Source organism: Phasianus colchicus, chromosome 1 (assembly GCF_987193195.1).
Source record: "Phasianus colchicus chromosome 1, bPhaCol1.hap1.1, whole genome shotgun sequence".
In the NCBI taxonomy this organism is placed as follows: domain Eukaryota; kingdom Metazoa; phylum Chordata; class Aves; order Galliformes; family Phasianidae; genus Phasianus; species Phasianus colchicus.
Window position 1 is genome coordinate 55,006,247 of NC_143436.1, and position 25,632 is coordinate 55,031,878.

At 39.2% G+C, this 25,632-nt stretch overlaps 3 protein-coding genes across 4 annotated transcripts in view; 2 read left to right on the forward strand and 1 right to left on the reverse strand.

Moving 5' to 3' along the window:
• Positions 1–1,981, forward strand: part of ALDH1L2 (aldehyde dehydrogenase 1 family member L2) — a 36,590-nt gene extending 34,609 nt beyond the window's left edge. Inside the window, exon 23 of the mRNA XM_031600034.2 lies at positions 235–1,981. Coding sequence (XP_031455894.1) covers positions 235–290 — 56 coding nt within the window. The 3' untranslated portion in view covers positions 291–1,981. The remainder of the gene's footprint in view (positions 1–234) is intronic.
• Positions 1,982–2,084: 103 nt separating this feature from the next.
• On the reverse strand, positions 2,085–5,577 carry NOPCHAP1 (NOP protein chaperone 1). The gene is made up of 4 exons (XM_031600036.2): positions 5,464–5,577; positions 5,174–5,260; positions 4,506–4,642; positions 2,085–2,737 (listed from the first exon to the last, which is right to left on the reverse strand). Exons 1-4 carry the CDS (start codon positions 5,531–5,533, stop codon positions 2,555–2,557), a joined length of 477 nt encoding a protein of 158 aa, XP_031455896.2. The 5' UTR covers positions 5,534–5,577; the 3' UTR covers positions 2,085–2,554.
• A 64-nt stretch (positions 5,578–5,641) lies between these two features.
• Positions 5,642–25,632, forward strand: part of SLC41A2 (solute carrier family 41 member 2) — a 51,942-nt gene continuing 31,951 nt past the window's right edge. The window contains exons 1-4 of one of the 2 annotated variants that reach the window (XM_031600035.2): positions 5,644–6,243; positions 15,459–16,203; positions 19,209–19,316; positions 25,010–25,081. In XM_031600035.2, the coding sequence (XP_031455895.2) occupies positions 15,649–16,203; positions 19,209–19,316; positions 25,010–25,081 (735 nt within the window). In that variant the 5' untranslated portion in view covers positions 5,644–6,243; positions 15,459–15,648. Of the gene's footprint in view, positions 6,244–15,458; positions 16,204–19,208; positions 19,317–25,009; positions 25,082–25,632 lie in introns of both variants that reach the window. The other variant, XM_090143404.1, reaches the window with a different exon arrangement.

The window sequence follows — 25,632 nt, forward strand, 5'->3', positions numbered from 1 at the left end:
GCGGCTTGTTAAAATTCAGCTGCATTTTCTTTCCATACTTGTTGGGCTTGGCCTCTTCTTGTTAAACCAGTCCTGCAAATCTTAAAGGGAGAGTAAATTCATTAGTTTCTCATCGCGTCTCAAGGACTCAAATGTTGGCTAAAACATGAATTTATTTTAATGATACAGTTTACCTTCCCGACAGCTTTCTCTCCTTTAGCCACTATTCTAACTGGTTAATATTTGCTTGTACAGGTGAAGAAGCTCTTCATGAATATCTTAGAACGAAGGCTGTCACTGTGGAATATTAACAGCCTCACTTGGAAACTAAACTTTCGGCAGTTTTAATCTTAAAGGCTCCATGAAGCACTTAATACTATGCCTGGGATATGCCATCTGCAGTGCTGCAACTAAAAAACAAATACACTCACTCCATAGAAAATTTCTTTAAATCAGGTCCAAATTTTAGTTTCACTGAAAGACAGAAGCATTTGGGAATTAGCCTGACACGATATAAATGATCCAGCAACAGTAGCAGTGATTAGCACAAGCCAAAAATAAAAAAGTAGTTTGGCTTATTTTTAAAAAATACAACTGAATAGAAAGTTCTCACATGCCTACTTCTTATTTGTGTGACCGCGTTTACATGAACATTTAAAACTTAGTTCTTAGGTTTCTTCTAAAATTGAACTAAAATATGCATATTATGTCATTTTTGCTATTAACTGGTTCAAATTTTACAGTAGCAATTTCACATTCTGCTCTGGTGATTCGTCAGCAGTACAGAAAACCTTTGTGCCATAAGAAGTTCATCAATGCAAGGAAGTGCACTTACTATGATCTTTGTATAGTACATACAGAGTTCAACATCCATGTTAACTATGCATACCAAGCTAAAGTTACTGAAAATATTTTCTATCTTTTTGTTGAAATGGAACGTGTGATCAGCCTGCAATCTGAGAAGTGGCTACATTAAAAGATTAAAATCACTTGGTGCAGAGAGACTCTTATCACTGTTCTACATGGCATGACTATTACTTGCTATTTTTCATATGTCTTTCGTTTTTAAATCTACGGGGAAATCTCTTGTAAAATGACTGAGTTAAGACTTTGGCTTTCAAATTTTCTTCAGTTTGAAGTGAAGATCTTAGAACAAAAAGACCGTACTTAATGCTGCTTGCTCTTCCTACACTGTACCTCCACCTAAAGCTTTCTCTGATCTCTGGACTGCCATTAAAAAGAGCAGTCCCACTTCTTGAATCCTATCCTTCCTCTTCCCTAAAATATTCTGTGACTTAACCAGCTGATTTCAATAAATTGTACCCCTCTTCCATTTTTAAGAAGCTATACTGTGAGGAAAAAAAGAAAAGAATCCTTGTAATTTCTTATCACAAACACTACTGAAACAGGTCTTAAAAAGAAAACTTTGGAATTAAGTACTGGATTTGAAACAAGTTGTGTATATAACTGCAGGTTTCGATTCATTATTTTTTAAGTTTAATATCTGAGCAAATACAATACAGAAAATATTAATGATGTAGCAAATAGAAAATAGTACTTTAAGAAACAACCTATGGTACAGAGGAGCACCACAGATACTTTTGAAACACAAAACAATCTGTAAAGTAAATACAGCAGCCCAAATAATTGTATTTCATCAACCTGAGGTAAGTACAAGTGAGACATATTTTCACTGATTATGGTTTCACAATTGTTTCAAGCTAGCCTGAGGAGAGGCCAACTGAAAATTAGCTTTTTGATTCTTTTGGTAGTGACAATTAACAAAATGGAAAGAGCAAAGATGTGATAAAGCAGATGAGAAGCGTGGCTTAGTGCAACTGTAACACCACAGAGGTACACTTGACCTGAGTACCACGGGTATTTACCCAAACACTGCAGATAGGAGCTAGCTCAGGGAACAGCAGCAACCTACCTGTAACTCAGTGCAAGCCAAGAAGCATAAGTAATTCTTTGTTGAACTCTTTCAAGTCATGGCTTATTAAAATGTTTTCCTTACCTGTGCTACCTCATCTTGAAACAGCCTCAGCTGCTGGTTTGGTATTCAGCAGTTACTATCATGATGGCAACATACAAACAACTTCTAATGTACTTTAAGGTAATGTTTAATATTGAAGACATTGTACACTAACACTTTACAGGACATAATAAAAAAAGATTTTTCTTTGTCATTTCTTTCCTGCCCTCAAAACAAAACTTTATTCTAAGCACACTACAAAAATCTTCAACAAAACGAGAGAACAAGAATTTTCTCAACTAGCAGAACACCTTTCTGTTCAAACATTCCAACTTGTAGCTGCTTTCTTAGTCTAACTTCACAAGGAAGCTTGGAATTTTCATGCTGTTTGTTGAATAAGACATTAATTCTTCAGAGATGTGGCTTGCTTCAGAGTCATGAGCGGATCCTGAATTCTCCACCATGTAAACGATAGCATTTCACAGGATCCTGGGGAATCTGACATGGAGAAACAAGGCCATTTAAAGGCTAAGTCTTCAAAGTAAGAAAACATTGTTTGCTTGATTTTTTTTTTTTTTTTAAAGTATAATAAAGATTGATTCACTCATTCACTTTGCTGTCCAAAATTTCTATTTTGCCCTTTTCTCCCTTTGGTTGAGGAAACTTAATGTTGTCTATTGTCACTTCATCAGTTATAGAGTCATCTTCAGATTCTGAGTCATCTTCTGAAGTTACATTCTCTTCATCTGTATCAGAATCACTCAGTTCAACTACAGCCACGTTCTGGAAGAAAAGATCTTAGTTAACACATGATATTGTTTTTGTACTGCTCCCATCATTTGATTAAAACATAAAGCAAACAAATCATCTCTACTACCATATGAAAACCACAGTTAGACTTTTGGGTTCTAACATGACTAAGGCAAATATCATAAACAGATTCCCAAATATTTAAGTTGTAATTTTTATCACCCAAAGCAAATACAAGGGCACTTTTATATCCTTATAAAAGAGAGAAATGAAATAGATGAACTCAGTCTAAATCAAAATCTAAAGTAATGAGCAGGAGGCATCTGATAAAGAACTTAAACCAGTTAGAGTATAAAGAGGTCATGCTATACGTATATATATATATAAATGCATACATTTATGAATGTTATTCATATAATCTGGTATTATTCTTGCTGCTACAACTACTGCAAAATAGTCTAAATGTCCAGTATATTCTCTGAATCAAAAGTGATCATATATTTTCTTAAGTAAAGCTATAATTTTTGAGGCCTGTTTTTCTCCCTGAAAACATCTGTCTTAAACTGCTGATCCCCACCTCAAAAACTTCCTGCATGCTGCAAGGCAAAATACACAAATATATATTTATACAAAATATTTATAATATAAAATATACAACATTCAGAAATACACATACATTATGCAAATAAATGTATTCCATGATCTGCAAATAACATGAGGCTATTATCTCCTGGCTTGTTTACTATAAAGCCAAGACTTCTCAGACGCTGCCACACGAAAAATATTTTGAAAATCCAACTCATTCCACATCAGCACATTACAACAATCAATTTTTAGGATCCATTTTGTTTTCTGACAACTTATTGCACATAGATTGAGTACAGCCTACAAGCAGGGGGAACGGTTTTAAACTAAGATGTGGAGGTTTAGGTTAGATATTAGGAGGAAGTTGTTTTTTGTTTGTTTGTTTTTACACAGAGGGTGGTGACACACTGGAACAGGTTGCCCAAAGAGGCTGTGGATGCCCCATCCCTGGAGGCATTCAAGGCCAGGCTGGATGTGGCTCTGGGCAGCCTGGTCTGCTGGTTGGGGACCCTGCACACAGCAGGGAGGTTGAAACTAGATGATCATTGTGGTCCTTTTCAACCCAGGCCATTCTATGATTCTATGATCTAACCAGCATCCAAGCAGCTGCTCTGAGAGCTCACAGACCAAACTATCTGGATGCCCCATTTCTGCCTTATTTCTCGTGGGTTTGCAGACTAGCAGACACTTGTCTGGAATACGCGTATATCACATCACTTTCATAATGAAATTTTCCTACATGAGCATGTGGTCTTATCATTTCAGCTAGAAACAGAATGAAAATATTGCTGTGACTATAAATACTAGCTGTAAAAGATCATAACACTAACAACGTTTTTCAACCTAAAGCTATTATTATATTAAAGCCTTCTGTTATGTCTTACTAGGAACAATGTCCAGTTTTGAAATCAAATCTCCTACATTTAAAATAGAATTAGCAACTTACTTTCAGGTCAGAGTTTACAATTCAAAAGATAAAATACTTTATTCTGACCTTAATCTGCTTCATCCTTAGCCATTATATTCTGCAAGTATGAAAACCAAGCAGTAAATTTCAACCCCAAAAAGGTTTTACTACTTTTGTTATGAATTTGCAGATCGCAGAATAAAATGGTAAAGATTCCACCTTATTTATCAAACCAGCTCAGTGTAAGATCAGAGGATTATTTTAATCATACAAAAATGTAGTTAGTAGAACCAAAAACATATTACTTACCATTTCTATAACTTTTTCTGTGGCACTATCGAGATTTTCAATATCAAACTGATGAGCTGGTGCTGTTACCATTTTTCTTTTCAGCTCATCATTTGCATGAGCCATCTGTGGTAAAAAGCTCTGTACTCTGTCCAAAACTGAAACAGAAATAATTACCACCTCTATATACACACACACAGACACATTTATTTATAGTTTTATACCTCAGAAATCTGAGTGTCTAAACAGATTCCATTTCAACTGTAATTCCCAATTGTCAACCACAGTAGCAAATATTTCACGCTGAGAAATTACATCTGAGAGATACAAGAAGCTCAACAAAAAGCAGCAAGGCTGATTATACTGGAAACAAAAGTCTGAGACTAAAGATATTTGGTCTATTTTCACGAAGGGAAAAATTCTCGAAGATAACACAATTTCTAAAGAATATCAGTTTTTCATTACATTAGGAATACACCAAAGAGAATGCTAGATGTCTATGGGTAAATTTGTCTAAGAACCCAATGCAAATAGAAATGGAATGAGTTCCCCCCTTTACCAAACCAAGGGAATATCTGACGATTCACGGAAGCAAAAATACGTTAAAATTGTTCAAGTGTTAAATGTTCAGTTCTGTTAAATAAACCACTTAGTTGTTGGCACTGCTCTAGTAACAGCGTTATACTTACCATTACTCCTCGGCACCCTCACAGTCTGTAAAGTCGTAGCCTTCTTGCTGCCAGGCTTTGAACTAATCAGTAACGTCTCTTCCAACCCTAGAAACAAACAGGTATTTACACGTTTACCTACACCAACCACAAACTCCACATTTTTAACTGCGAGGCTTTCCTCCTGCTGCTCCTTCCCTACCCTTCTATGCCAAACCTAAACAGATGAGGATTCATTTACCAAACACTGCGGCCTTCCCGCAGCTCTCCCTCCCGGAGGAGCCCCGCACACCGATCCCTCGGTCCCTCACCTCCGCGGCGCCCCGCGGCCAGCAGCTCCTGAGAGGCGGCCGGCCGCGCCGCCTGCCCGAGCCCCGCCATGCGCCCCGCAGGCCGGAAGTGGGGCTCTCCCTTCCCCGCCCGCCGCGGCGCAGCGCCCCCTGCAGGCCGGGAGGACCGCTTCCTCCGCGAGGTCCGGCGGCGCCGACTGCTGGCGGCGGGAAGGTTCCTTTTACTTCCCCTCACCTCCGCGGCGCACCGCGTCTCATCTCCGGTAACGATGTGCCCCGGCAAACCGCCCCATTCGGCCTCACATCGGTTCAACGGGTCAAACACACCCGCGGCGTTCTTTCTGCTCCCGCGCGAGCATTCGTGAGTCCCGCATCGCCACCACCATTCCCAACGCGCTGGAGCTGACGATCAGTCCTCGCGCAGCTCCCCGGCCGCCACCTGCGGATTCAGGCAGACGGGCGCTGGAGGACCGAGGGAGCGCCCCCGCCTCTTTGTTCCCCCCGTGCGGGGAGCGGCCGCCCCCTCGCCCTCCCCTCAACGCCTCTCAGCGGGGCGGCGGCTGCCGCTCGGCTCTTCCCCGCCCGCCGTCGGGTCGGAGCGGTCGGCGGCGGCTGCGGCGCATCACGGCCACATCATCGCGGGGGCCGCCCGCCTTCTCTCTCCGGCCGCTTCCGCGCCTGCTCAGTGGCGGCGTCGCTCACCTAGCCCGGAGCTGTCACCGCCGCCGGGTGGCCCCTCCCGCCCGCCGCGATGGAGCGGGACCGCGAGCCGCCGCCGGCCTCGCCCTCGCCCTCGCCCAGGTGAGGGGTCGGCTGGGGGGGGAGCGTGAGGGGAGGGCGGGCGTGGGCGGCGGGCGAGCTGCCGCCGAGGGCCGAGGGAGGCGGGGGGGCCGGGAAACTTTCGTCGCCGGCGGCGGGGAGGCGCGCCCGGCCCGCTGCCATCCCCGCGGCTCCGGGCGGGATCCAGCCTTCCCAGCGCCCCGCCGTTCTGCGTGCGTCTCGGCGGGCTGAGCGTTTCTGCTCCCGTCTTTACCCTCGTGGGATGCGCCGGAATGTGCCACCGCGAAAGCGTGGAACCTTTAGAACCTTTACCCGATTGAGTTCGAGTGGCTGCTGTGACCGCTTTCTTTAATTCCGGTAAAATATTGCCGTGCTCTCGCCTTGTGCTGTTCAGGATGCAGTCGTCGGAATCCTTCCGTTTGATCCCAGGTTACGGAGCACGGAACGTCAGCCAGGCTGCGTATAAAATGTTATTGCTTAGTCTTACTGTAAGTAATAACATGTGAAAAACACAGGGAGATACATCTATCTCTTGTATTTAGAGCCCCACCAGCTGTTAATAGGCATCCCATCAGTTGTGGGTTGGGCTCAGTGGTCTCCAGAGGTCTCTTCCAACCCCTACAGTTCTGTGTGATTCTGTATGTGATCCTAAGTGAGATCCTCGCTTTACCAGTAACGCTGAAGGTAACAGATGGGACTAGATGGGCTGACCTGTTTTGGCACTGTTCCCTGCGTATATTGCCTTAGTGAAGTTCTGAGCCTGGAGCCATAACGCTACGGTATGATGGGTAGACGTTTCAGAAAGAAAAAAAGGTGGGTGTCATTTTCTTTTCAAATACTTTGGGATATTATCCTCCAAAAACAATGTGAGGTCTGTACTCTGGTGCCCGACTTAATAAGCAGTTCATCCCCCCCTTAGAATCTGTAATCAAGATCCCAAGTAGTACAGTTAGGACTCATCCTGTTAAGTACCCACTGGTTACATAATCTAGAGGAGCGTGTTACCTCTTCTACTTATGACTTTTCCCACCTGCTTTTGATGGCCTGGGTGTGATTTGGCAGGTAGTTTTTGTGCTGGCATTCCATTGGGGTGATGTAGCAACATGACCACGTTTCACAGCCTGCTGCTTCATTTCTGGCTCTGTTTTGCTCTTTTTTTTTTTTTTTTTAATTGAATTGAAGGTCAGAGGCAAACCAAGTCTTTTTTCTGACAGCTGCTTTTCCCTTCCTCGGGGCCAAAATCGAAAGCTGACATGTTCAGGAAGTGAAATGCAGCAGTCTAAAACTTGTCTGAAAATTGAGCCTGAGGCTGGCTGCTCTTTCGGTGTCTTAGTTAAATTCACAAAGGCATTTGGAGGTTGTTTCATCTATTTCTTTTCCTCACGCTATTTTCTCTTCTGTTTCTTCTGCTGTTGATTTAACCTACAACTGCCACAAAATAAACACTATGTTAAAAAGTATACTGCATAACATTTAAAAGTGGTACGTACTGCTCGTAATGCTGCCATACATGTGATATTTATTGTCTTTCAGCATATTTTCCATCTTTTTGTAGCAAGCATTTAATATCTGGTATAAATAATCACAGTACAGCACACTATCCTTGGTTCTGAATTCTACAAAATGGTTAATGATAAAGCAGTCTGTTTGCTTACTCTGTATGTTCAGGTGATCTGATGTAGCTTTCACTTTCTACTGACATGTTCACTAGGATACAGCAGTGTCAATGACAGTCATCTCTGTCATAAGGATATCAGCTCGATACTGTGAACTTGCATGTACACAGGACACAGCAGTGGAGAAGAGGCTGTGCAGAACACTGTCTCATCTGCATAAATCTTATTCAGAATTTACAAAATTCCTCTTCCAAACTTCAGAATCTGAGAATTCTTGAGATTGGAAGGGATCTCTGGACATTGCCTTGTCATCCAGCCTTGCTCAATGTAGGCTCAATTACAGCAGGTTGCTTTGGGCCACATCCATTTGGGTTCTGTGTATCACTAAGGATGGAGACTCCATAACCTTTCTTTGGACCCCTACAAATATGGACAATAGAATTTCATGTGCTTAAATTTGTGCCTGCTACCCCCGCCAGATCTTTGTACACATGGATAAGATCCCTCTGCACATTTTTCTTGGGGATGAATGGTTCTAGCTCTCTCAGTCTGTCCTCTTGAATCAGAATTTTCAGTCCTCATAGTCTTCATGGCCTTTTGTTGGGACATCTTCATTTTGTCCATGTCTCACTTGTACTGGGGAACCCAGAAGTGGACAAACTACTCTTGACATGTCCCACCACTGCTTAGCAGAAGGGAAAAATTCTCTCCTTCCACCTGTTGACTATGCTCTGCCTGCGGGATTCAGCCTGGCATGCTGTTCCAGCATGAGCATGTGACTGGCTGATGGTCAACCTGTCCTCCTGGAGGCCTTCTCCATGCAGCTGTTTTCAAGCTGGTGGCTGCACAGCGTGTCCAGTGCATGAATTGTTTCTTCCCATGGGCAGGACTTATATTCTACTACGAAACTACATGAGATTCCTGTTGGGCCATTCCTTTAGCCTGTCAGGTCCCTCTGAATGGTTGCACAGCCATGCCATATGACCTACTTCATTACATCCATCTTTAGGCATGGCAATGAGTATTGCATTGTAATTATCCTCGTGATTCTAGTTCTAAGCTGAACAGATGAAAACGGTCTGTAAAGGGAAAAAAATCATGCTAGATGTTCAATAGCTATGAAAGCTGGATTAGAAAACTGTTTGAAACACAAGGTCAGCATCTCTTCCATGATCATTAAATATGATGATTTAAATACAATATTCAGAACAAGAGGATCTCTCCTTATTTAATAAATGCCATTTACAAGCGTATCCAAAGTTATTAAACTCTAACCTCATTTAAATGAATAGCAAAATTCCTGTTGCTGTACGTGCCGTTAGGTTTTTGTCTGTTCTGAAAAAGAGTATATTACAAACCAGTAAGAAAATGAGCAAAGCTAGAGTCTTAAATTTTCTCTACAAGTAATTATTAATTGGAAAGACCAATTTTACTGTGTGGAAAACAGTAGAAATAGTAAAAAGCATATGCAGGCTGTCATCCAAAGAAAGGTTCTTTCTAAGGTAGCACTTACTGTTTGTTATGGTAACATATTAAAGCTCAATATTTCATTAATGTGTGAGAGGTGTTTCTCAGGCATGTTTAACTAGTGATGTTTTATTGTAGATCACCTAGCAATGCAGGATAGAGAGTATTATTGCTTCAAAAGATTACCCCTGTAAAAACTGCTAGCAGCTTTTAGGAAAAAAGAATTTTGACTATGGTGTGATTAGATATGGATCCTGCAGAAGCTCAGTATTATTTAACTAGGTGTTATCTTTTGGTTTTGTTTGCCAAACTCAGAAAGAAATCAGAAAATTAATTTTCCCAGCCTTAGACTTCAATAAATATTTGTTTTAGTCTGTCATAATGCTGACTCTATTCATATTCTGTTGTTCACTGTTTTTCCTCATGCTTAGTTAGAAGTTAGAAAAGCATGGCTATTGTTTTCATGCTTTAAATTAATCTTTAGCAGACCACTTGCTGTACAGTCAAACTTTTAGCCATGATGTCCAGTCCTTTAATCCTTCCAATGGTGGATATTACAGAATCACAAAATGGCCTGGGTTGGAAAGAACCGCCAGGATCATCAAGCTCCAAACTCCCCTGCCACAGGCAGGGCCACCAACTTCCCCATTTAATACTAGACCAGGCTGCCCAGGGCCTCATCCAACCTGGCCTTGAACACCTCCAGGGACAGAGCAGCCACAACTTCTCTGGGCAGCCTGTTCCAGCACCTCACCAGTCTCTCTGTAAAGAATTTCCCCCTGATATCCAAGCTAAATGTTCCCTCCCTCAACTTAAAACCATTTCCCCTTGTCCTGCTGTTATCTATCCTTTCAAAGGATATCCTTGTTATTCTGTTTATGGACTGCTGTTTATAGACTCCCTTTAGCTACTGAAAGGCTGCACCCCTCAGGCTTCTGTTCTCCAGGCTGAACAAGCCAGCTCCCTCAGCCTGTGTTCGTAGGGGAGGTGTTCTAGCCCTCTGATCATCTTTGTGGCTCTCCTCTTTATTCTTTAAATACACATGGGGATGTGTGGAAGAAGCACCTCCTACCCACACTTTTGAGAACTGAATCAGACTGTGACTGAAAAAATGTTTAGAAGATGAAATGTGTTCCTGCTGTTCCTTCCCAAACAATTACATTTTCATTTCCTTCATCTTCCTCAGAAGAAATAAGAGCAATCAAGTCAAGCAAAGTTGAAGTATGGAAAAATGTGATACTGGTCCAGTGTTCAGCTTCATAGCTGAAGTGTGTGAGATTTTACTGAAGCAGTTACCCATTTCCACAAGTCAGCATCTCTTCCAACTTATGGTGCTATTTTCCACTATTTTCCACACCATCTGCTTCTGCTGTTCATTTTCTGCGTCATACATTTACTCTGTTGATATTTTTAAAATTGGTGTCTTCATCAATTGCATTAATTCTATATGGGGAAAATTGCTTTGTTGTATGTTGAACTGCTAAGTGTTTCACTTTTCAGGAATATGTCCTCAGCAAACAGTGAGGTGTGGTTCTATTTCCATTTGTGAACTTGCAGGACTGAGAAAGAGAGGTAAATAATGCACAGTAATTGATATGTGAATGAAGGAAAAGAGGAAACTGTTAAATGTAGCTGCTTAGGAAACAATAAAGAGTTGAAAATGTTTATGTCTGGGCATAGCTCATTATTTTGCCTGTAGAGAGAAAGACAAGGTCTTCTTTCATTTCATGTATAACATGCCAAATATGATAAATTTGAGGCAATTTTATAGCTTCTCAAAGAATCTTTACTTCTTGGTTTCTGGTTGTTTTTCTCTCATACTTCTCCTTTCTCTGTAACTTAATTATATGGCAGGAAACCAGACTCACTTATCTCCTCCTGTTTTGGACTGGTTTTTGAGAGTTTTGCCTCCTTTATTTCACATGAGTTATTCTAGTAGTGCTTGCTTCTTTACCTGGCTATATCTTTTCTAGACAGCACAATAAAATGGCAATTGTTCATGTCAATGATTAAGCTTCACAGGGATTTCTGATCCTCAAGATCATATTGTTCCATAGATGCTTTCTGTAGCAAGCAAAAAGTAAAACTACAGCAATATTAGCATCCAGAACTCACAGTGAAATTATTGCATCAGGTGACATTTGGAAGAGCAGGTTTTTAGAAATGAATAGCTGAATTCAGGGGACTGTACAGTTATCCTCTGAAGATGTAATTACTTTTCACTGTAGATTTATGTACTATAGTATATTTTTCATTTGATCTTCTTAAGTTCTCCTTTTTCAGCATTTACCATTAGCTCACATTTTATCATTCCAGGCAGTTTGGTAGGAAAAATATAAATGACTGCCATCTAAACTGCTTTAGTACTTTTTTGTATCAGCTGTTGGCTATCAGCCTCTGTCTGTCTTTGTAGTTTTTACAGTTGTCTGAAACATTTTTCTATCTCTTTTTCACACTCGTAGATGCCATTTCTATTTGTTAAGACTCCATTGTATTAAATGAAACCACTATATCCCCAAGCAGTTTACTTCTTGAAAAAACAGAAAGTATAAACTTATAAGGAGAGAACCCCATATGGTATAAAGATATGGATAATTAACCCAAATACTTTTAGTCAGAGTTCCTGAGCAATGAATAATTTCCATGAATCACCAGTCTAGCACTCCAGTGATGTGAGTGGAGGACACTGGAGAAACCACAGTGACAGCTGAACTCTGCCATCTTAAAGCTATTGGGAAAATTTCTCAGTGTATTCCCCTGGGAGTGAAAGAGTCCTTCGTTTGTGAACACTCCTCAAAAACAAACAAACAAACAAATCACTACCCCTAAAAGACCTCTAATGAGACTGCTGTGGTGTAAGCATCTTTTATCATTAACACTTCACATCTTAGTTTCGTACACTATTCTTGAATTGTTTAATAAAGTTTCTCTAATCTGGATGCTTCTTGTGATCAACTGAAACTCACCTGTTGGAAGTGATCTGAATTTTCCCCTTTCACATATCATAGCTAGTGTACCACTTTCCATCCTCATAAATCAGTTGGCCACTTTCAGCATGCAGGGCACAGCCTTTCTGCAATCTTAATTTTCCACAGTTTCCGTGAAATGCTCTTCTCCTGTACTCCTTTTAATCCTTCTACAATAAAGCTATTTATTATTGTCTCAGAAGTTGGTGATAGTTAGGTTGCTAGTTTAATGATACACCTGCTTGTATTTTTTTATGCACCGTATCTTTTCTTTTACACAGCTAAAACCTTCTTTGTGCTGGGCAGAAACAAAATTGCTCCCTGTTGTTGCCTTTCTGTAGCACATAACCCAGCACCATTTTGGCCTGTGGTTAGAGCTCCTCTGGGAGAGAACAGAGGTTGTTTTGTTACTCGTAATGATGTGTGTGGAAACTAGAATTGAGGCCTGGGAACTTTTATATGCTTATAATAAAAGGTTCAGCATAGCACCATTTACTATTGGGCAGCAAAAAGTTATTTCAGGAATCTTGGTTTCTTTGTTGGTCGTGTGGAAAAAAATATTTTTCTTTTGCTAAATCAAGCAATACACTCCTTTGTTGCTTTCAAAATGTTCTTTTCTTGGTCTTGAATAAAGCAATTGGTAGGGGGAAAGTCTTCATGGTAGATATGAGTCTTCACTCAGGAAAGCAAACCAAATGGTTCTGTAAGCAGCAGATCTGAAGTTGACTTGCTGTGGCCGTATGTGGGTGAATTATCCTTATGCTTGAAGATGCCTTACAGCAAGGGCACAAATGTAAATCTCCGGTAAGGCTGATAGCTTTGACCTCTCTATTCTCTGTGAAATTTAATTGGATAGAAAAATATTAGCTTATTTAAAAACATTTAAATGGAGGGAGCGAAAGTATAGGAATCATATCATAAACGTGAATGTAGGAGCCTCGTCTTCATAGGAAAGGAGATGAAAAATCCTCCAACCTTAAACTATTTTTGTTTCCTGCAGTCTGTAAAAATTGAAGTCTTTCCAGCTTGCATGTTGGAGGGCCTACAAGGCTGACATCCTGGTAGGGGTCTGTTACAGACTGCCTAACTGAAGAGATGGACGAGGTGTTCTACAAGCAGCTGGCAGATGTTGTGCAGACACCAGCCTTGTGCTCACTGGGGACTTCAACTTTCCTGATATATACTGGAAATATAACAGTGCAGAAGAAGCAGTCTAGGAAGTTTCTAGAGTCTTCAGGAGGATAGGTAAAAGAGACTGCCAGGCAAGGTGCCCCACTAGACCTGCTGTTAACAGAGAAGGGCTGGTGGGAAGTGTGGACAACAGGACAGTGTGGACAGTCAGGAGCTGTCTTGGGCAGAGTGACTGCAAAATGGTAGAGTTCTTTATTCTTAGTGAAGCCAGGAAGGAGGTCAACAAAACTGCTACCTTGGACGTCTGGACAGTGGTCTTGGATCTATTCAGGACAGTGGTAGGGAGGGTCCCTAGGGATTCAGTGCTGAAGGATAAAGGGGTCCAGGAAGGCTGGACATGCTACAGGCTTGGGGCAGAGTGGCTGGAAGACCATGTGGAAGAAATGGACCTGAGGGTATTGGTTGACACTTGGCTGAACATGAGCCAGCATTGCCCAGGTGGCCAAGAAGGCATCCTGACTTGTATCAGAAATAGGGTAGCCAGGAGGAGCACGGAGGTAATTGTCCCCCTGTACTCAGCTCTGGTGAGGCCATGCCTTGAGTGCGAGGGAGACCTTCATAGAATCATAGAATGGTCTGGGTTGAAAACGACCACAAAGATCATCAAGTTTCAAGTCCCCTGCTACGTGCAGGGTCATCAAACACCAGACCAGGCTGCCCAGAGCCACATCCAGCCTGGCCTCGAATGTCTCCAGGGATGGGGCATCCACAACCTCCTTGGGCAACCTGTTCCAGTGTGTCACCACCCTCTGTGTGAAGAACTTCCTCCTAATATGTAAACTAAACCTCCCCTGTCTCAGTTTAAAACCATTCCCCCTTGTCCTGTCACTATCCATCCTTGTAAACAGTTGTTTCCCCCTCCTATTTATATGCTCCCTTCAAGTGCTGGAAGGCCACAATGAGGTCTCTCCGGAGCCTTCTCTTCTGTAGGCTAAACAAGCCCAGTTCCCTCAGCCTTTCCTCAAAGGAGAAGTGCTCCAGCCCTCTGATAAATTTAGTGGCCCTCCTCTGGACCCGCTCTAAGAGCTCCATGTTCTTCCTGTACTGAGGGCCCCAGGCCTGGTACTCCAGATGGGGCATCATAAGAGCCACTCACTTTATAGCTCTCTATGCTGACCTATTGGATCTGAAAGGAAGCTGTGGTGAGGTAGGGGTCTGCTTCTTCTCCCACGTGACTAGCAATAGGATAGGAGGGAATGGCCTTGAGTTGCACCAGGGGAGGATCAGGTTGGATATTAGGAAAAATTTATTCTCTGAAAGGGTGGCCAAGATGCCCAGGGAGGTGGTGAAATCACTGTTCCTGGTGGGGAGATACTGGTGGTAGGTGGACAGTTGGATGAAATGATCTTGGAGGTCTTTTTTAACCTTGGTGATTCAGTGATTCTATATATATAGTGTATTGAGCTTGTGAAATTGTGTAATTCAGCATCATCTTGGTGTAGTCTGCCCAACTTTTGTTTCTTTGGTTATGCCAATGATTTTCTTGTATTCGTGGCATCCAGTAATAAAAACAGATCAACAAAACTTCAAGTCAAATAATGTTGTACTTTCAATAAATTACTGTAACTGTTATCACAACATGAAAGGTAAAGAAGAGTAAGGTAAAGTGGCTACTAATGGAGGAAATGTCAAATGATATGAGACTACCAGTATATCATTGTTTAATGTTTGACCATAACAGCAGTTGGAAAGTAGAAATAATTGCACAGTCATGTTAAACATAAAATATACAATTGTATTTGTATGACTTGCAGAAAGCAAAACAAAGTGACCGTGACTGGTATTAATATTGATCAAATAATTATAGTTTAGTGGTTACTAGACATCAGAATGTTATATCTTTCAGGAAATATTTACAACCTACTCCTCATGCAAAATTGAATGAAAATCAGATTTTTAATATCTTATTTATCCTAACTCCTTTTTTCCCCCTAATTTTAATTAAATGTAATATGCCATTACAATATATACTTTTTTTTACTTTTTTTTTCTTTAGATCCAGACTTGTGTATGGAGTTGTTGAAGATGTGAGATCCATGAAAAAAACTTTTTGCATTCAAGAAAGCAACATTTAATTTTATCCATTTTAGAATTATCAAGTGTGGCACTTGGTAACTCATCTACAAGATTTCTTCACTGACATCTGAAGAACTAAGTGCTTTTCCAACCTGTACTTCTGTAGCACTATGACTAACTGTAAAGGCAGATCTACTGTCACCAAAACAAACAACAAAGCTCATGACAGAGAAGGATTTGTAAACTGGACCATAAGTCTTAGTACAATTCAGTCCGATAAATTTTTGAATCTGCTTTTGAGTATGGTTCCTGTTGTTTACCAAATAAACCAGGATGAAAGACACAAAAAAGTGAATGGTGTTTGGCAAGATGGATTACAACCAGCAGGACATAATTATAATGTTAAATCTGACCAGCATGCGGAATTTCATCACTTCTCAGAACAAACTTTTCATGGTAGTAATGGACACAGCCCTTCTAGCTGTAGCCCCAAATATGATGACTTTTCCAGTTATAATTACTGTGATGGAATGGACACTTCAGAAACAGATGCGATGTTGCAGGAAGACAACCTGTCTAGTGACAGTAATGAAGATATTATTGTGGAGGGGAGTAGAAAGCAACCCAAGGAATCTAGTAGTATTATGGCACTGCAGATACTCGTACCTTTTTTGCTAGCAGGATTTGGAACTGTTTCAGCTGGCATGGTTTTGGATATTGTGCAGGTTGGTATTTACTTTGGGAACTATATTTTTAACAGGTAATCTGTGAGTTTTATAATTTAACACACGGTGTTGTAGATGCTTACAATAATGAGAAGTAATAAAGCGTGTGCATGATTCTGCTATTATGAACTGCTTTCCCCCCCAGATTTAAACAGCTCAAATATTTTGTTTGGAGTTATTCAAGACTTGGTAAGTATTGTCACAGCCACAGTGAACTGGTGAAAAAAAAACTGTTACTTCTGCTTTAACTGAAGATAGAAATATAATAATGAGTATGAATCAGTTAAAAATTCTGGTCAGTAATAAATGTTTCTTTTGTGCTTCAGGTCTCTGCAATTTCTGACATAATGTATAGATTTGATCCAAGATAATGTGTATCATATGTGAAAGCCTAAAGTTCATATGCTACGTGAAATTCTTCTGCAGTGAATTAGAGTTTGTTTAGATATCTAGGTGTGACTTTTTTTTATGTAGTGTTAAGTATACTGAACATTTGGAATTACAAACATTATTGGTGTGAACAAGGCTGCAGAGTCACTTTCACCTTGAAATATAGTTGTGGTAGGTCCATATAAGCAAAATATCTTAATTCGTGATAGTGGATTTAATTGATGATAGTTATTCAGGGTTAAGATAAAATACAACTTTCTTCAATTTTAAGAGTTACGTAAATAACCTTTTTAAAACCTGTTTTGGAGTATTGTATCACTAAGATCCTACTGATATGGAACTTCTGTAGGACTGGTTTTGTAGCTTAACACAGCTGTAGCATTTCAGTGAAGTTAAAAGCAAGTTTTCTACCAAATATTTCTTTATGCAATGACATTTGAAGAAAATTCTTGAGAAAGTAGCAGCTAAGGAAAGTTTATTAGATTAGTTTACTTTCTTGCTTTCTCTTTGCTTTTTGGAGGCTATATTTGCTTTTACTTCCTACCTACTTTTATTTTTTCCCCGAAGTTGAAATTTGTTGTAAGCAAAAATCTGATAGATTCTGTCTTCCCTTATGGGTAGTTTCAGAAAAATATGTTCAAACAGATTAAATATCCATGCTATTCAAAATGAAAAGGCAGTAGGAAAATTCATCTGCTTCTATTTTGTTTTGTTTCATTCTGTCTTGGAATTTTCTTTAGCTATAGTTAGAGTTAAAAAAGTTCTCTTGAAGGAGGAATAAGAAGTGGCCATTTTTAAAAACTCTATGTTAACTGCCCTGACATGGCAGTTGAACTAAATGATCTATGAAGGTCCCTTCCAACAGGAATTACTCTGCTCTATTTTGTTTTTTGTTACTCAAAAACTCAAGAGAGAAAATAAAGCTTGGTCTTAAATCAGTTGCAATGGAAAGACACTTCATGCGTCAAGAAAAAGGAAAATTATAATTGACAAGCAAACTTTACTGCTTCCTTACCCTGTTTTGCATCAGTCTTGTGCTTTGCTTGTGCCAATCTTATTCTTTTTACGGATGCTTTGTTCAAACCAATATGTGGTTTACGTCACAATACAGCTTAATGATCAGCCAAAAGAGGCAGTTGTGCCTATCACCACTATTGGCTTCCAACCCAATGTTTCCCAATGTCTTTCTTCTCTGAAAGGGGAAGAAGTGCTCTTTTGGTGTTTTTTTTTAGCTGTTCTTTGATCTGGATTGAGATAATACTTCCTTTTATTTTTATTTTTTTTCCTTCTGTATCACTTCCAATCATTATTGGTTTCCCAGCACTGTGAATGAGAGAGAGAGGGCACAAAGTCAAAAATAATTGGCCAGTGTTACCTTTTTCCATCCTAAACTAAGCATGAAACCATAATGTCAGTAAAGCAGGGAAGCATGAAAGAATACGTTGTGAAAAGAAAAATTTAAGGAAGACAAAGAATTCAAAGCTCTATGAAACCATTTCATAGCTACTCTTTTTCAGTAGTAAATACATCGGTAACTTCATCCATAGAAAATTCTCCAATCTTGTTTACATTTGAAAATTGAATCCTTTTTTTAATTAAAATCATGTTTTAAATTGCTGCAAATCCCTGAATACAAAGATGATTTATTAAAACGATACATTAAAGTTTTGTTAGTTTAGTTGAAGTTTCTGTGATTAGAAATTAAATACATGAATAGACAGGCATATAAAGTAGCACACTACTGTGCTGAGAAGTCAGCACACAAAATAATATTGGAGAGTTTGTCCTGGTTTGCTTTATAAAGTCTGGGTTTTGGAAATCTGTATTCTTCTAAATTTCTCACAAGTAAAAGAATTAGGAGACAATTTTTCACGAACAGGCTTGTCTGCTCAATAACTTATTCCTAGCTGTTTTTTCAGATGAGGTTTCTAGACAGCTGCAAGAGGTGAGATGAAAATATTGCTGTAAATTAAGAGCAGTCATAGCACCCAGTACTATTTTGAAATTATTAAAAACCTTGACCTTAATGTCATTTCTTTTTAACTAGGGTTTTTTGTTGTTGTTGTTTTTGGCTTTGGTTTTTTTGTAAGCCTAAGTTCTAGCATCCTGCTAGTATAAAATAAATGTTATTAATGTTTTTTTTTTCTGCTGTTGACTTTGATGTAGTAGGATTAGTGCAATTTAAGTGGCCAAAATTAATATGCTTAATCAAACAGAAATTATATGCATCGAACAGATTAAGTACCTAAACTCTTCTTGGAGAGAGTAAAATAAATACTGATAAAAACAGGAAGAATAATTTTATAGTGACCTATAATTAAGTTCTATTTTAAATATGCAGAGAAAGTGCAGTAGTGGAGACATTAATTGAGGAGATTTTGTATCTCTTGCTTTTCATATTCTGGTCTTTGAAGTCGTGGTATGCAGGCGCACTTCCATATTAACTAGATGGATAGCAACTCTTGCCTTAAAGACTTTTGGATCTAATCTTAAAAGGTCGATTTTTTTAGAGACCTAAATTATGAGTTACAGATTTTTTGGCACTACTTTTAAGATGGTCTAAAGGGCATTTTTCGATTGAATTTTTTTTTTTCCTCACTGTGTCCTTTAAATAGCACTGGGATGTATTCAAGAATGTTACCGAAGTTTTTATCTTGGTTCCTGCTCTTCTTGGTCTCAAAGGAAATTTGGAAATGACCTTGGCATCCAGGCTGTCAACTGCAGTAAGTAACTTTCTCTTCTGATAGGTGTTGTAAATTCCTGAAAACAAATCTTTGAAACACCAGTGTTTTATGTTTATGGCTTAATCTGGCTTTTGCAGGAGCTGTTTAATCTGTTATTAAATTGATAGTGTTATAAAGGCAAGCCTCTTCCAATCACCACACATCAAAATTTTACTTCTTTGTTCTCTTCTAAGTCATCATTCACAACAGTATATTAGATCATTGAGATTTACGTGTGTATTCTGTAGGGTTGTCTAATTTCTCTGACCTTGGTGGGGGTTTCAGTATGCTAACATGCAGATGTTGCATATTTTGAACATGTTTTTCCATGGACCTCTTAATACCGAAATGAAGCTACTCCAGACCTTTGTTGATCAAACTGGAAGGTTTGGTTTTATTAACTTTCTAGCTAAATAATTTTATGCTTTTTTTTTTTTTTTTTCCCATCTTTCTTTTTGTTGTTAGCGTTGCAAGATAACTATTTCTTTTTTTTTGTATCTTCTTTTGTATGTGTCATAGTACTTTTCTACATCTCAAGAGGTATTCTCTGCCTTCATTTTTTTTTAGCCTAAACAAGCCAGACTGCTTTAGCATATGTATTTTTCTGTGTGTAGGAGTAGCTATTGTGAACAGCGTTCTAATTATGTGGCTAAACTATTTCTAGTTCCTGAATTATGTATTTCTGTATGACGCCACCTTTTCAGTACTTCCCCTTTGTAAGATAAGCTTTCCATTTTCCATCAAGGCCACCTTCTCTCTGTCTGTTCCTGCTTGCATGAATCTTTGTAGAAAAAGCTTGGTCAAGGGTGTATATAACTCCGGATGAGACCTCAATATAGCACTGTAAATAACACTTCCATATTTCTCTGTACAATTGCTCTTGAAACTTTCCTGTTTATATCTTCTTATTCTCCTAGTAATGTCAAGCTGGTACCTCATAGTTACTTTGCAATCAATTACCGTGTCCTAGTATTTCTTCTTTTGTGTTATTTCCAGTTGTCACTCCCATCTTCTGGCAGAAAAATTGTTAGTCTATAATTGCACGACCTTGCACTTGTACTGTTGAATATCATCACTTTCGATGTAATCCTCAAGGCCATCCAGTTTCTGTATAACATTAAAATGCTTTGTATTGACAAGGCCTCTCACCATTCTGTCATTAATAAATTTAATTATCACATTATATTGAATTATTGCCCAAATGCACACTGTGATGGACATAACCGTAGCAATCCAGTGAAGGTTTCCTTGTGTTATGCTTATTCTAGACACTGATGAATTTTGCCCCATACACTTTCTTTTGTAGATAAGAATTGATGTTTTGTTGTAGTCTTCGCTATTCAGTCTTGTTTTCTCTTTGATTTTAATGCTTACTTTTCAGTGTATTCTTATCATTTCTTAAAAATAATTTCTTTAAACCTTACTGCCTTTACTGTCACACATGAATACTTTTGTCTTCTACTTTACTCTTTTTTTGTGTTTCCCTTTTGCTAAATTTGCTCCTGACTGCTATACCTCATGGCCTCTGAATTGAAAATGTATTGCATAGTGAAAAATGTATCCAGGGAAGTCCATTATCTACCAGTGACTTACAGAAAACTTACAAAGAAGTTCAGAGTCAGCTGAACTTCTTGAATAGTCCACTATTTCTGGTTCAGTTAATGGGATCTTTAATTCTTTGCCTCGGTTACAACCCATGACCTTTGTCAGATCATGATTCCAACACCTACTCTCCAGACCATTAAGTGCAAGATTTTCCCATTATCATCAGTACCATTTGTGATCTTCATAGCTCTCATTGTACATTTGGAAAAAGGTCACACAGATCCTTTTTCTGTACTGGGAAATCTAACCCCAGTTCATATCATCTATCAGTTGTTACCGAACTGACAGGATCCTCCTCACATAGAGAAAATTGACACTGGAGTTTCTACAGTACTGGCTGCATTCTCAGTGGCTAACTAAAATGGACATTGTGGGGTTCATTCCCCTTTTCCTAATCCTGAGTGGAATGGAAATCTTATCTCATAATCTGTGTGATAATATAATCTGCATGTGTTAATTATGATTTTTTTCAGAGCCATTTTGGCTATTTGAGGCCAAACCCCTTAAGAACAGTCCAATATGAAGGGGCTTAGTTTGAGGCTTAGTATTGCCAGTGTCACTTAGCAGTGCCATTAAGTCTCACCAAAACGTAAGTCAGTTGATGCTTCAGTTGATTTTATTCAAGCATGTCATGAAAGGCTTCCTCTTACATCAAAACAAAAATTTTCCATGTCTATCTTGACCAAGGCAGGTTAGCCAGCTCTGTTCACAGCCTGCCAACATAAAAGTTGATTAACTGACCAAGAAGAGGCTGGAAAAACATACATTTCTTCAGACAATGCAATGTCGCATGTGGGAGCTCTGATTTCCTTGGCATTGCCTGATGACACAATCACTGAACCACAGAATCACGCAAGAGTTTAAACTCATGAACAGTTGCTCTGCCTTCCCCAGTTTTTGAGAACAGGTGCAGTATTGTACTGTATCATTCCTTCTGAAAAGTTTAATCAAACAGCTTGTGCTGGACCTGCAATTTACATGCCAGTTCTCTGAGATTATTCTGACTTTTGCACATTTCACATTGATTTAGTTGACTCTGACTCTCTTCAGCCATCCCATCTTTGCTCCTGTTGTCCTCATCCTAAGTGAAAACTGAAGGAATATATTAATACAGGGCATATCTAAGCAGTTATTTGCAGGCAGTTGTATGATTAATCTTCTCTCCTAAATTTGCTGAAGCCAGCTCCCCACCAGGTACACCCTAAACACAAGACTGTGCCCCTGTGAATAACTTTACTTTGGAGATAAAATTCCTACCATGACTTCAGTGTTGGAGATAATTCTTGCTCAGCTAGCTTATAATTGCATATGAATTTGTATTTGTGTCTATGCTTTTGGAGTTGTAAACTAATTATTTTTTCTTATCAGTAGTACCTCTGGTTTCAAGTTTTACCTGATCACCTACCTTCATCTTCTTGCTCAAATTCCTGCTTTAGCTGTTTGCTACTGATCATTCCATTTTGGAATCAGTCATTTCACTGTCTCAAGAGCGTGGTTTCAATCAGCTTCAGGGCATAGCTTGTACTTGTCTTTGGTGTTAGTGTGGATGTAAACAGTTTTCTCTTACTCCTTGAAAAGCGTATGAGGTATACTTAAGTAAACTGCCTGCTAAAGCATGATATTTACATGATATATTTTGTATTCTTCAGCATTGTTTTGGCTTTTTTTGAGTCATTCTCACCTTCTCTGTTCACGCTGTTGCCTTTTCTCCTTATTACTTCTCCCTTTTTAAGAGAAAATAAAGAAAAAAACACCAAACCCACACATCCGGACATCCCTGTAAACTTTATGCAGACTCTCATTTTTACTGTGTGTTTTCAGGCTAGCAATGTGGCTTTATAAGTCTTTTGTCTGGATTTGTGTATCCCAAAGTGTCTCAATAAACTTTACCTCACGTAATAGAAATCTGCAGCTGAAAGGAGTCCTCCTACTTTCCTTCTTCCTTTCAAATCCAAAGAGTATTTGTGCCACCATGGGTGGATCAGATCATTTTGTAGGAAAAAAAAAAGCTTTTCACTCCACAAAAGAGAATGTTTTCCATCAATCTCTGCTTCACATGCGAGTTGATGTGAACTCACTCGTGGAACTGGTGGATGTGTGGATCTGGCTGAAGAACGACAAATGTGTAGCCAATGATAGGGGAAAAAAGAACTGCACTTTCTGGTAGCAGCTCACTTTTGGATTGGATTAGCTATTTCACAAGATCACTGTTTTAACAGGTTTTTTGGATACTTTTCAAATGCTTCTTCAAAGAACAAAAAAAAAAAAAAAAAGAAGAAGCTCTCCATTGCCTGTCATTTAATTCATTTATTGTATATATTTAAAAAGAATATGAAGGTGATTCATCGAATCACAGAATTACAGAATGGCCCTGGTTGGAAGGGACCTCAAGATCATCAAGTACCAACCCCCCTGCTGTAGGCAGGGCCACCAACTTCCATATATAATACTAGACCAGGCTGCCCAGGGCCCCATCCAACCTGGCCTTGAACACCTCCAGGGATGGGGCATCACTCCGGGCAGCCTGTTCCAGCATCTCACCATTCTCTTAGTGAAGAACTTCCCCCTGATACCCAACCTAAATCTTCCCTCCCTCAACTTAAAACCACTTCCCTTTGTCCTGCCATTATCTACCCTTGTAAAGAATCATAAAATGACCAGGGTTGAAAAGGACCATAATGATCTAGTTTCAACCCCCCTTATATGTGCAGGGTCGCCAATCACTAGACCAGGTTGCCCAGAGCCACATCCAGCCTGGGATGAGAGAGATGACTCCCCTCCTGTTTGTAGGCTCTGTTTAGGTGCTGAAAGGCTGCAATGAGGTCACCCTGCAGCCTTCTATTCTCCAGGCTAAACAAGCCCAGCTCCCTCAGCCTGTCTTCGTAGGGGAGGTGCTCCAGTCCCCTGATCATCTTTGTGGTTCTCCTCTCCAACAGCTCTCTGTCTTTCCTGTAATGGGAACCCCAGACCTGAACACAGTACTTCAGATGGTTCTTCACAAGGGCAGAGTAAAGAGGGACAATCATCTCCCTGTGAAGCTTTGACTGTATTTCAAACACCATAAAATAATGACAGTGCAGATTGAGATAGTGTCTTATTTCATTTCCCCTTTTTAAGCTGGTGTTTTTTTAATACTTTGTTCTGTACAACTGATTTATACCACAAATGGAACAAATGGAACAGAAATAAAACCAATCAGAAATTATCAGAAGAGGAAAAAAATATGGATTAAGACCTATAGAGAAATATAAGGTACTTTAAAGATTAGGATTCTGTAGACAACACCACTGCAGCTTAGCTAAAAATATTAAAAACTTAGTTCAAGAAGGAAGTTATTTTAAATACTGTCATATTGCAGTGGTACATGCTATCTTCAGAGTTTTCCTTTAATTCAAAAAATAAATGCAGGTATGAAATACTGCAGTAAAAGTATGTGCATACTTTTTTGTCAGAATAATTATAATTTACTGTCTTTCCAGCAATTGTGTTTCAATTGGACCTATATCATTAAAGCATTGCAATTCTCTAGCTGTGCTGTATAAATGAAAAATTAGAATACTAAAAGCAATGAGATGTGGTCTATCATCTTCTCTCATCACTTCCAATGTCTCTATACAAGTATTTCTACTGCAGTCAATTAACATACTCCCACGAGAGTGTTTGTGCTTATACACAGTATTCCTGTGTAGTTTTTGATTGGCTTATGGAATTTAAAGGCCACAGAAACAAGCTTAGCCTATGAACACTGAGAACTTTCCCTTTCAGCCACTGATCTAATCACTAGTGGTGCCTGGACATTCCTGAAACACAAGGCAGCTAGTGTACCTTGCACAATAAGCTAATGTTAAACAAGTTAGCATGTAAAGCTGCATTGAGCTTAGCTACTTTTGGATAGATGGTTTAAATACAATTTTAAATCAACAGGAATATTTAACTTGAAAAAGTACAGTGCAGTTTTAATTTACTTTCAAAATGTCTCTTTTTGCAATGAGAGTTGAATTATTTGTGGGTTTCTGCCTTGTTAATGAATTTTCAAAGTAATATAATTTTAAACCCAAATGTCTGAAATTCTCTTATGATTTTGACAGGTAAATATTGGAAAAATGGATTCTCCCATTGAGAAATGGAACTTAATAATTGGCAATTTGGCCTTAAAACAGGTAAATGTAATTGATTTTTTTTATTAACTTTTTAAAGCAAATGAAGTTATTTAAAAAGCCCATCACAAATGTGGACAAGAAGGACAGACAGTGTTAACAGGAAACATTCTACTGTATTGTCTCATACTTAATGTGCAGTGTTTTTGTGACTGATCTTTTTTAGTGCTGCGTAGTTCTTCTGTAAAGCAATAGAAACTTATATTTATCACAAGAAAAGGTAAAGTATTCTTTGGGCGTGCAGCAAGGGTACTTCCTTTTAATTTTTTTGAAAGAACATTTCTAAGGAATTTGACCTCCCAAGTATTTTCAATGCTGTATTTTCATTGGATTCAGTGTTTAAAGAAGTATGTGATGGAGCTTTTGGGTAATAATAAGCAATATTTTAAATAGTTTGTTCATTTGAGGAAAGGAGTGTTTGGTCTCCAAAGCAACTATTTCTTAATCTTAAGAACTATTTCATGTTCTGTGTTATAAAGCAACATACTAAAGAAGAAGTGAAAAGTTTATGCTGTCACTTTATTGTTTTAAGTGACTTAGGAACCTCTTTGAAG

Coding starts and splice junctions, on each gene's coding strand:
- NOPCHAP1 (XM_031600036.2), bottom strand. CDS start 5,533: ATGGCGGGGCTCGGGCAGGCGGCGCGGCCGGCCGCCTCTCAGGAGCTG. Junction 5,261..5,463: donor GGCCGCGGGGCGCCGCGGAG/GTGAGGGACCGA, acceptor GTTTGTTTCTAG/GGTTGGAAGAGACGTTACTG. Junction 4,643..5,173: donor GAGGGTGCCGAGGAGTAATG/GTAAGTATAACG, acceptor TTTCTGTTTCAG/TTTTGGACAGAGTACAGAGC.